At 39.7% G+C, this 12,308-nt stretch overlaps 1 protein-coding gene across 1 annotated transcript in view; it reads right to left on the minus strand.

The window, feature by feature from the left end:
• Positions 1-6,316: 6,316 nt before the first annotated feature.
• The window catches only part of MAK (male germ cell associated kinase), a 48,415-nt gene continuing 42,423 nt past the window's right edge, over positions 6,317-12,308 (minus strand). The window contains exons 14-15 of the mRNA XM_067751991.1: positions 11,072-11,191; positions 6,317-6,829 (exon numbers count right to left, since the gene is read on the minus strand). Coding sequence (XP_067608092.1) covers positions 6,675-6,829; positions 11,072-11,191 — 275 coding nt within the window. The 3' untranslated portion in view covers positions 6,317-6,674. The remainder of the gene's footprint in view (positions 6,830-11,071; positions 11,192-12,308) is intronic.

The raw sequence follows: 12,308 nt of genomic DNA on the forward strand, positions 1-12,308 counted from the left end.
AGGATATTTGCTATCACTGATGATTCCTAGAGACACTAGACAAAGTAATAAAATAAGAGAAATAAATGATGTATAAAGTAATAGTGGAAAAGAAAGAAATCAAAGATTTTAAGTAGCTAATATAATTGTCTATCTAGAAAATCCAAGACAAGCAACTAAAATCCTATTATAACTAATGAGGAAGTTCTATAAAGCTGCAAGAAACAAGATCAGCACCAAAACCCAGTAGCTTTCTATCAGCAGCCATCATCAGTTCTCTTCCATACTATTGCTAATACCCAAGTCCAAGCCTCACTGTCTTTTAATCTTCTAACAGGACTCTCTGTTTTCATGCTTTGGCCCAACAATTCATTCTTTACCCAGCAGGCAGAGGCATATATCAAGTATGATTAGACTCCTAGTCTTAAAATTATTACGTCATCTCTCACTACATTCATATCCCTTCTTTAGTCTCTATAACATCCTGGGTTTTTTTTTTCTTTTTTCTTAATAGCACTTATAATAATTTGCAAATATACAGGTTTTTTTGTGTGTGTGTTTATTTAATGTCTGCGGAATGTACGTTCTATGAGATTGGAGGAAATGACCTTTTCTTTTCTACCATGTGTACCATATATACTACACTTAGTACATAGTGGTTACTTAGTAAATATTTGCTGAATGGATAGATTGATCAAATTTATTTCTTAAAAATAGACTTTATTTTGTGGAACAGTTTTAAGAGACAGTACAGAGAGTTCCCACACACCTTACACCCAGTTTCCCCTATTAGTAACATCTTACATTAACATGATACATTTGTTACAACTAATGAATCAATACTGATACATTATCACTAAGTAAAGTCCATACTTCATACAGTTTTTCTTATCTTTTAACTAATATCCTTCTGTTTCAGGATTTTACCCAGGATACCATATTACATTCAGTTGTCATGTCTTCTTAGGCTCCTCTTGGCTGTGACTCTTCATTAGACTTTTCTTGTTTTTGGTGACTGAGTTTTGAGGAGTACTGATCAGGTATTTTGTAGAATGCACTTCCATTGGAACTTGTCTAGTGTTTTCCTCATGGTCAGACTGGGATTATCGGTTTTTAGGAGGAAGACCACAGGGGTGAAGTGTCATTTTCATCACATCATATTAAAGTTACATATACGAACGTGATATTACTGTTGATGTTGACCTTGATCATCTGGCTGAGGTAGTGTTCCTCAGGCTTCTCCATTGTGAAGCTATTCCTTTTTTCCCCCTTTCCCATACTGTACTCTTTAAAAGAAAGTCACTATGCATATCCCACACTTAAAAAATGGGGAGTTGTGCTCTGCCTCCTTGAGGGCAGAGTATCTGCATAAATTATTTGGAATTCTGCTGCATGGAAGATGCCTCTTCTTCCCTGTCTATCCATCCAACCATCCACTCCTTCACTGTGGAATCATGTATATATATTTCCTGGTTTGGGTTATAATCCAATACTTCTCCATTAATTTTCTTGCTCAAATTGTTGCAGTTTTGACCATTGGGAGCTCTTTCAGTTGGCCCATGGGTCCTTTGACATAGCCAATCAGTGTAGGCTTTTTTTTTTCCCCTTGTTTTTTGTTTTTATAGAACTTCCCTACTTTCTGGCACTGTAAGAGGCTCCAGGCTCATCTTGTATATTTCATGCTCCCATACTAGAATCAGCCATTTCTCCAAGTAGCCCTGGTTTCTTTTATTGGACAGTGATATTAGAAACCGAGACCTGGTGCTGGATAATGTTTGTTACTACTAGGACATTATTTTATATTTTTCATTCCTTTTCACTTTTTAAAGCTGTTATTCCTTTTTCTAGTTTCTTAAGCTAAATGCTCAAATTCACCATGTCTTCAGTGTTTTTGTTTTTCTCATAAATGGAACAAGTGTATAATTTTTTTTCTTTGAGATCTGTTTTGACTGAGTTTTATAGGTTTTAATACAGAGGTCTGTCACTGTCCATTTCTAAAGGATGTTTATTTCATTTTTGATTTTCCCTTTTGACTTTGTAGTGGTTAGAACAATGTTATTGAATTTTTTTTTTTTTTTTTTTTTTTTTTTTGTGGTACGTGGACCTCTCACTGTTGTGGCCTCTCCCGTTGAGCAGCACAGGCTCCGGACACGCAGGCTCAGCGGCCATGGCCCATGGGCCCAGCCGCTCCGCAGCATGTGGGATCTTCCCAGACCGGGGCACGAACCTGTGTCCCCTGCATCAGCAGGCGGACTCTCAACCACTGCGCCACCAGGGAAGCCCTGTTTTTGAATTTTTAAGTGGATGATTTTGGAGGCATGCTTTTTTATTCTACTTTTATTAAACTGTGGAAAAAAGTCGTAGCTTACATATTTCAACATTTGAGAATTTGAGATTTTCTTTTTGGCCTAAGATAAGGTCAATTTTTTGTGCATGTTACATGTATAGTATTTTGCCTTATTGGTCAAAGTTCTATATAGTATGTATGGTGGGTAAATTTTGTTTACTGTGTTACTCATGTACTTATTTTAAGGCCTCTAGATCTATTTTCTAAGAAAAACCTCCCACTCTGTGGTTATGTCAATTTCTTCTTGTATTTGTGGTTAATCTTTGCTTCACATATTTATGTTGTTTTAACATATGATTTTGAAAATTTTCAAATTTAGAGAAAAGTTTGTCTTTCTCTTTCTCTCTCTCTCTCCCTCCCTCTCTCTCTCTCTCTCTCTATATATATATATATATAAACATATGAACATAGATGCAGAAATCCTCGACAAGATATTAGCAAATCCAATCCAACAATGTATACAGAGAATTACATAATATGATCAAGTGGGATTTATTCTAGGTATACAAAGCTGATTCAGCATTTGAAAATCAATTAATATAGTCCATCACATCAACAAGCTAAAGAAACAAAAATTGTATGATCAGTGATTATCAGTAGATGCACGAAAAGTATTTGACAGAATCTAACACCATTCATAATAAAAACTCTCAGCAAAATAGGGAGGAGTGTCTTCAACTTGATAAAGAACATCTATTAAAAAAAACCCCAAAACCCTACAGCTAACATCTTTCTTAATGGGGAGAAACTAGATGTTTTCCTGCTAAGATCAGGAACAAGGCAAGGATGTTCACTCCCACCACTTCTGTTCAGGATTGTACTGGAAGTCCTGGCTAGTTCAATAAGAAAGAAAAGGAAATAAAAAGTACGCTGATTGGGAATGAAGAATAAAACTGGTTTTGTTTGCAGATGACATGATTGTCTATGTAGAAAATTTCAAAGAATCAACAAAGAAACTCCTGGATTTAATAAGTGATTATAACAGGAATTAGGATACAACTTTAATATAGAAAAGTCATTTGCTTTCTTATTTATAAGCAGTGAACAATTCAAATTTGAAATTAAAAATTGCATTAACACTAAAATAAACAGGTATAAATCCAACAAATCTGTGTAAGATCTATATGGGGAAAATGACAAGACACTGATGAAAGAAGTCCAAGAAGATGTAAAAAAAATAGAGCGATAGTCCTTGTACATGGGTGGGAAGACCCAGGAGTGTCAAGATGTCAGTTCTTCCCAACTTGATCTGTATTTTTGCTTGTTCACTGCAATCCGAGTCAAAAATCCCAGTTATTTTGTGGATATTGACACTGATTCTAGAGTTTATATGGAGCAGTAAAAGACCCAAAGTAGCCAACACAATATTGAAGGAGAAGAAACAAAGTTGAGGAACTGACTTAGGTGACTTCTATAAAGCTACAGTAATCAAGACAGTGTGGTATTGGTGAGAGAATAGACACATAGATCAGTGGAACAGAATAGGGAGCCCAGAAATAGATGCACACAAATACAGTCAACTGATCTTTGACAAATTAGCAAAGGCAGTTCAGTGGAGAAAAGTCCTTTCAACAAACGACGCTGGACAATAGACATCAGCATGAAGAAGAATCTGCAGCAGATGATATACCTTTCAGAGAAATTGACTCAAAATGGATCATAGATCTAAATGTAAAATGCAAAACTGTAATACTCCTAGAATGTAGGAGAAAATCATAGGTGACCTTGGGTTTGGTGATGGCTTTTTAGATACAACCCCAGAAGCATGATCCACGAAATAAAAAATTGGTAAGCTGGACCTCATTCAAATTAAAAACTTCTCCTCTGCAGAAGACCTTAAGAGAATGAAAAGACAAGTCACGGACTGGAGGTAAGATTTGCAAAAGACAACCTGATAAAGGTCTGTTATTCAAAATATACAAGGAACTGTTTAAGTTCAACAATAAGAAAACAGACTAATTTAAAAATGGGCAAAAGATCTGAATAGACAGCAAGGAGATATACAGATGGCAGATAAGCATGTGAATAGATGCTTCACATCCTGTGTCATTAGGGAATTGCAAATTAAAATAACAAGATACTGCTACACACTAGAACAGCCAAAGTCCAAAACACTGACAACACCAAATGCTGGTGAGAATGTGGAGCAACGGGAACTCTCATCACTGCTGGTGGGAATGAGAAATGGCGCAGGCACTTTGGAAGGCAGTGTGGTGCTTTCTTACAAAACATACTCCTACCATACGGTCCAGCAATTAATCAAGTGAAGTGAAAACCGATGTCCACACAAAAACATGTACATGAATGTTTATAGCAGCTTTATTCATAATTGCCCGTACTTGGAAACAACCAAAATGTCCTTCAGCTGGTGAATGGATAAATAAACTAGGATACACATAGGCAATGGAATACTCTTCAGTGATAAACAGAAATGAGCTATCAAGCCAAGAAAAGACAGGGAGGAATTTTAAATGCACATTACTAAGTGAAAGAAGCCAAACTGAAAAGGCTGTATACTTCTTAATTCCAACTATATGACATTGTGGAAAAGGAAAAACTATGGAGATAATAAAAAGAAAAGATCAGTGGTTGCCAGAGGTTTGCAGGGAGGGAGGGAGGGATGAATGGGTAGAGCACAGAGGATCTTTAGGGCAGTGAAACTATTTTGTATGATACTGTATTGGTGGATACATGTTGTCAAAACCCACAGAATGTACAACACAGAGCGTGAACCCTAATGTAATCTATGGCCTTTAATTAATAACAATGAATCAATACTGGTTCATCAGTTGTGACAAATGTACCACACTAATGCAAGATATTTATAATAGGGAAAATTGAGGAGCGGGGAGATTAGGGAGTATGTGGAAACCCTGTACTTTCCAATCAGATTTTCCGTAAACTTAAAACTGCTAAGAAAAAAAAAAAGTTGACTAATTAACAACAAAAAAAGGCCTCAGAGTATAAGTATAAAGTTTAACAATGTAAGGAAAACACACTAGTTAACCATATTAATTTTAATATCTATTTGGAGTTTAAAAGTTTCCCAGCAACACAAAATAATATTTTTGCTTTGAGACATTAATTAAAACTGTACAAATATATATATAACCATTACCACTAACATAAATTACTCTTTAGATTTTAACATTTTTCAAGAAGGTGAGCTGAATCTTCTGTACAAAAACACCATGTTCTTACTATGCCTTTGTATAATGTCCACAAGATGATACCAATTACATTAGCATTTGTTACAAAGTTATAAAATACATAAAAAGTGAGCAGTTTGATAACATTATTCTTTAAAAAGAATATTGAGTTCGTAAAATGACAGGCTTGAATAGAGTAGTCCTAAGTTCAAAATGTCTATTTTAACTACCAATTTAGAAATAAAACTAAGAAAACATGTAGTAAGTGAAATCACTGCGATAGCAACTGAATGCATTTGCTCTTCAGAGCAAGTGTGAAGGTCAGAGCTGAGTCTGATCTGTCTGCAGCAGCAGCAAGAGTTTGCTTTGGGGAACGAGCTGGTATACTTCATCTTTGTGCCTCGTGGGAATATGGAAACAAATGTATTTTGAAAGTCTGATGAACACACTTGATGTGAAGATGACAGAACCTTGACTTGGTTAATTTGCAGTCATCAAGCCATTGGGTTTGATAGTCACCACGAATTCATAGCAGTTGTATTTTTCAAAATCGAACAATCGACTCTTTCTTCACTAAAATCAGGTGATGCGATTTTGACATCTCTATGTTAAAGAAATACTTATTTCTAAGAAAGATGTCCTGCTTTAGATTAGAATTATCATTGCTTCCATAATTCCAAAGTAGAAAAATGATAAATTACCATCTTTCTGCCATTGCCAAAATGGTAGAGTAGAACCTTGGCCAAATAAGAACCGTAACTGACAGTCCACAGACATCTATGTAATTGCTATAAAAGCCAAAACAAAACAAACCTCTGAGGCTAAACAATGAAATATTAAATAGTTTGGGCAAATATAAAACACTCTAAACACTTACTTCTGGAGGCATTTTTTTAAAAAAAGCTGCTTATTGTACTTAGTATCTATTTGTATATCAAATACTTGACACTTTGGCAAATAGTTTATTCAGTACTTAGTAAAGTCCTACCCATATATCAGCGCTGTGGGCAATGACGCTCAGAAAATGCATTTCATTTCTAGGAAAGAAGGAAAATAGGAGATGAGTTTTGCTCTTCAGAGTACCCACTATTACATATTTCTTCCAGAACTCAGTAGAAGTAGACATCTGTAGACATTTCCCGGGGTCAGGGGACTTGCACAGACTCTGGAGCGATGCTGTGGGACTTCACACCAGACTCCTATCGGTGGCCTCCGTACTTGGCCACCCAGTCTGTCCTCCCGTGCACGGAGGAGACTGGCTGTGCGCGGTTCACAATATTTAGATTCTTGGCTGTAGGATTATAAGTAGGTCCTGAAAACTGCCCCTGACCAGTTTTTGTGTTCCAGGGATATTCTGAAAGAAAGCAGAATCAGAAATTAGAATTTTATTCAGATGATTATTAAATTCAAAATAAAGCAGTTCATTTTATGGGGGAAAATCTGAATTTATCTTTTTTTAAAAAAATTATTTTTGGCTGTGTTGGGTCTTCATTGCTGCGTGCGGGCTTTCTCTAGTTGCGGCGAGCAGGGGCTGCTCTTCGTTGCAGTGCCCGGGCTTCTCACTGCGGTGGCTTCTCTTGTTGCGGAGCATGGGCTCTAGGCGTGCGGGCTTCAGTAGTGGCAGTGCATGGGCTCAGTAGCTGTGGCTCGTGGGCTCTAGAGCACAGGCTCAGTAGTTGTGGCTCACGGGCTCTAGAGCACAGGCTCAGTAGTTGTGGCTCACGGGCTCTAGAGCGCAGGCTCAGTAGCTGTGGCGCACGGGCTTAGTTGCTCTGCGGCATGTGGGATCTTCCCAGACCAGGGCTCGAACCCACGTCCCCTGCGTTGGCAGGCAGATTCTTAACCACTGCGCCACCAGGGAAGTCCGAAAATCTGAATTTGTCTTTAAAAGATTAATTCAGTGCTCTCTAAGTTTTTTTTTTAATTATATATATAAGCCAAAAATTCTATTGTAGTATTATGCTGACCCCAGTTAGTGTTTTCAGCAGCTTAAGCGCCATAATTTCTGGTTTATAGTTCTGACACTGCTCCTGTTTCTTATTTGGGCTCACTGAAGTGCCCATCATATTTTGGTAGGCAATGCCAACTTGGATGACCAAGAACAACTCCTTGGTTTAAGTTCAATGGGCAGTACCCACAGTGTCAGTGACTGTTGACAATCACACTGTGGTTACATCTAAATAATATCTGAGCACAGTATCACTACAGAAAATGTGTTCAGAATTGTGAATCCTGTAAAGCTCTGGCTTCATGGAGCCACACAGATGGGGTCACATAGCAGGGTTCTCTTTAAACATGAAAATGTGGGTTTTGGAGTCAAGAAACTTCATGTTTTATTGGGAAATCGATGGATGATAACAGAATCCCTTTGAAAAGTGAGCCATTCTTAGGATCCCAAACCTTTCATCACAAGGTTTGTTTTATTCATACATGTATTGGCTGATGAAAATTTTAATGTGTTAGACATTTGTTACCTGAACAATTTATAAGCTCAGATTACTTGAACATGTCAGATGACAAAGCAGTAAATTATTTCAGAGAAAACTTTAATATCCTCAGTCCCTCCTTCACCCCTTCCTCACTTCAGGCTGGGAGCTAGGTCTCAGAGCTATTCTCTCTGATGTTCCGTCTTTCTGTTTGGGATTTAAATATCTTTTCACACTATGTGGTAGCTGCCATTCTTGTATTATACTCTGTAGGCGTCAACTTTGAAATGACCCTCTAACCATTCTGTACACCTAACACTAGCTATACTATATTTATTGGCATGGTTTTCCCAGTTTTTTCTTATAGTTTTACTGTAGAATTGGAAGTATAGGAGGAACTTACGGGAACACGTGGGTCCTGATGTGTTGCTAACCTCAGCTTAAAGGGGACAAATCCTTACGTGAGGAGCTGCCCTGGTGACAGTCACCCCAACTGCTCTGTGGTTCAGTTGGGACAAGGAGGCCAAGAGTTCTTCCTTGGTTTGACGGGTCATTTCATCCCACTCTTACTGGGTTTAAAGTTCTCAAAGCCAATAAAAAGCTCCTTAAGAAAGACAGGGACAGTGTCTAGAAGGGCCAGTTAAGTGCACCATATTTTCTAGGAATAGCCCTTTAGTTATAACCCGCTGGAATGTAGACCAGCATCAGTCTGATAAATTAGTGCACTCACACCAAAATGGTACCATGGGCAGAGGAGAGCACATGGGAGGGGAGGGCAGGAGGGAGGAGACAATAAGTCCCCGTGACTGAGAGAACGGAGAAGGGAAAACCCATCCTTAAGCTAACAGTAGGTGAGAAGTGAGGCGTTTGGGGAGTAACATCCAGAGAAGCTTTTTTTCCAGATGATGACATAGTCTAAGTCAAGTCCTAAATGCATTTGAAGGAAACTGTGTCCAGGCCAACATTTGTAAAACCTTCTTTGAAAAGGGAATCATTTTGCCAGTAAGGCGGTAGTGTTGACGTTTAGGATTCCTTTCTGAGAATTACAGCGTTTTAGGACTCCAGCACCCTTGGTGAAGAACTTAGTAGCTGACAACGGAGCCCAGGTCTCACGTGGGGCAAAGAAACACTTTGTTCAGCAGCTGGCTGTGCCCACACCTCCCCACTCCCCAGAACGGAGCTGGCAGCCCTCTAACATTTGCTGTGCATTTATCTTAAAACCTGCATGTGTCCAAGGGCATTTAACTTCTTGTAGGAAATGTTGCTGCAGGAAAGGGTGTTTGCCTCTAGTTAAGAATGTAATCTGTGTCACTGCTATATAACTTATGGCAAGATAGAAAACTTCTGTAAAATGGAGATAATGATGGTACCTTCTGTCTTAGAAAGTTCAGTGAGTTAATGCATGTACAGCACGTAGAACAGGGCCCCGTGCTTCTAGAGGGCGGCTGTGTCTGAAAGAAGTCACTCCTCTAGCAGGGGACAAGGAGGTATGAGGGGGTTTGGGTTGATAGATGACATGGGGAGGGAGGAAGAAATTAATGTGATTTTTCTTCTCCAGACTTGAGGATGAGGAAGAAGAGTAGAGAGGGAGGCTGAGAGAAGGGGAGATAGTCGAGTAAATACGGTAATGACCTGGTTGTATTCTCTTGTGGGAAACTGTCACACCAGTGGGAGGGCTGGAAGACACATCTCTTACAGAACAGTGTTTTCCTAAGGATTTGCATTGACCACTTGAGAATGATTAATATTTACTTCTTTTTTTTTTACCTTTCCTCCTATCACGATCTGTAGGAAAATCTGATAAGCAGAGTAAAATGAAGAGATGAAAAGTTATGAGAAAGCATTTTACTTAAAAAAATGAAAACAGGAATATGCATGCTAATCTGACAATAATTAATATATAAAGGCCTCCAATCCCTTATAAAAATATGTTCAAAAATACCCACTTGCACTTTCTAAGAGCAGGTACTCAAAATAATTTGAGACGTTATGATTTTCTGCCTTCATATTAAAAATTGCTACCAAGCTGTGGCTAATGACTCATGATAAGGCTGCCCTAAAGTATTTAAGGCTTTATAAAAATTACTGCTGTATATAAAATGTTTATTTATATATTTTGTTTCAGCAGAGAGATAATGAAGCAGTTCTTTTCGCAGATAAGGTAACTGAGTACTGCTTAAGCAGTTCTGCCATGGTAAGAAATAAAAAATTACGGAAGTCCAGTGCTTTCTACAATTTTAGCTCCAAGAGCATGAACTTTAAAGACTGGTAACTCTAATCAGGAGATCTATAATATAAGATCCTGGCTGGGACAGACTGGGAGAAGACTTTTGAAGTCAGCTTTTAAATTAAACTGTAACTAGATACCTTATCAAACTTGTAATTATCTGCCTCAATGTTTATTTTAGGTGCTTTAAGAAGGGTATCTATTTTAGACTGAAATAACTTAGAGAACATTCATAGTCAGATCTGGTCAACTCAAGTACAGAATCCTCACATCAGTTTCAAGAGCGTCCCCCTGAATGTGGCTGTCACACGCCACGCCACTGCAGAGCAGGTGACCTAATTAGTCATAGCATCGGAGGGTGGGGAATAAAACTTCACCACCTAATATATGACAGAGCAAAAGCCAGTCAAAGTTCTGCCGCAGTTTAGTTCTAAGCCCTAAGGTGGAGCTGCAGAAGGACTACCCATTAACTGATAGATAACAGAGTCTCAGCATCTGCTGCGCTTTCCGCTCCGTGCCAGGTACCAGGCGGGAAGCTCTGAAAAGTGCATCCTCGCACATCTCGTCGTGTAGCATAGCACACTCTTCGGAATTAGACACTGTCTATCCCAGCTCCGCTGTTTACAGGCTGTGTGACCCTAGGTAGATTACTCAATGTCAGTTTCCTCACCTGTAAAAGATCTACCTCATCAGGTCATTGGGAGGATTCGGTGGCACAATCTGTGTGTCAGACCGAGAAGAACCACTGAATCAGAGGCAGCTCCTCTTATTAGACTCGCAAACCACATCTTTGGGAGAAAGATGGGACATTTTGCCAAAAACAGAACTTCAGTTGATAGCTGAGACTAATTTAAAAGTCTTCACTCAGGAAAGGTGACTATAAACTTTAAAAAGCTCCTTTCTGATCAGAATTCTCAAAAACTGTATCTGAACTTGTTCTTACCTGAAGCTGTCGCACCGAGTGGTGCTAAGTGTATCCTCTGGCCAGCTGACCCCACTTCTTTTTTGAGAAAGGAAGGAATATATCCTGACTGATTGTAAGTAGCATAACTTCCAAGATTTCCTAGTGACGTATCATAAAGTTGCAGAGTCAGAAGGTTAATATTTTAAAGCACCGGAGAGTAACTTTGATTACAACCACTACTAATTCTAAATTCTGTTTTGGGGGCATTGTCTGTATTTCATGCGCGGCACTACGGTTTTACAGATGTTCCCGTTCAGTCCATATAATAACCCTCTTAGATGCATGTTACTATCCACACCTGACTTGGCTAACTTCTCGCAGTTAGTAAGTGACCAAATTAGAATGTGAACCCAAGGTGTCCCCCTGAATGTACCCAGGTTTTTATGACTCCACTTCTTAACCTGAAAGTATATTTCCTGCCAGGAAGCCCCCATCCCTGCGGTGCTCTCTGAGCACTTCTTCATCTTGTAAAGTCACCCTGATAAAGTGCACCTATTCTCATAGGGGTTGTTGTAGGGATTGAATGAGATGAATGCAAAGCACTTAGCATAGGCTCTGCTGTCCAACACGTGTCAGCTGTCACCATACTCATCGCTATTAGTGAATGATCAATCTGGGGGAAAAAGTAAAGGCAGGAGACCAGTCAGGCGGGCACTGCTGTAGCTGAAGTGAGAGAGGAAGTAAGAGAGTCTGAACTTAGACCGTCATGGAGGGATGGAGGAGGGAACCAGCAGGTGTATGGGGTGGGAGGGGTGGGAAAGAGAGCAACATAAACCCCTAAGTCTGTAGCGTGGGTGACTGAGAACAGGATACAGGGGAAGAGTCAGGTGTGGGGTAAAGACCTGGTGCCCGTGGGAGATTCAAGTCACAGAGGTCCAGCAGGCCTGGAGATCTGGAATGATCGGGGCATGGCGGTGATGACGCCATGGGCTTGGAGGAGCCAGCCCAGAGGGACTGTGGGATGTGCAAAGACCCAGAACAGAACAGAACCCGGGGAACAGAGCACTAAGGGGGAGAAAAGAAAAGGACCCAGCTGGGGAGAGGGTGGAGAGGTAGACGGTAGGAATAGGGTCTGGAAGCTCCAGAGAAGACAGCGTGTGACGAGGAAGGAGCAGCAAATAAGGCAGAGGTCTGGTGGGGTTGGCACCGCCCTGGGATTTGGCCGCTAGCAGGACAGGCCGCGGCAGGAGCTGTTTCAGCGGCCCGAGGCAAGCTG

This window comes from Pseudorca crassidens, chromosome 10 (genome assembly GCF_039906515.1).
Source record: "Pseudorca crassidens isolate mPseCra1 chromosome 10, mPseCra1.hap1, whole genome shotgun sequence".
NCBI lineage: Eukaryota > Metazoa > Chordata > Mammalia > Artiodactyla > Delphinidae > Pseudorca > Pseudorca crassidens.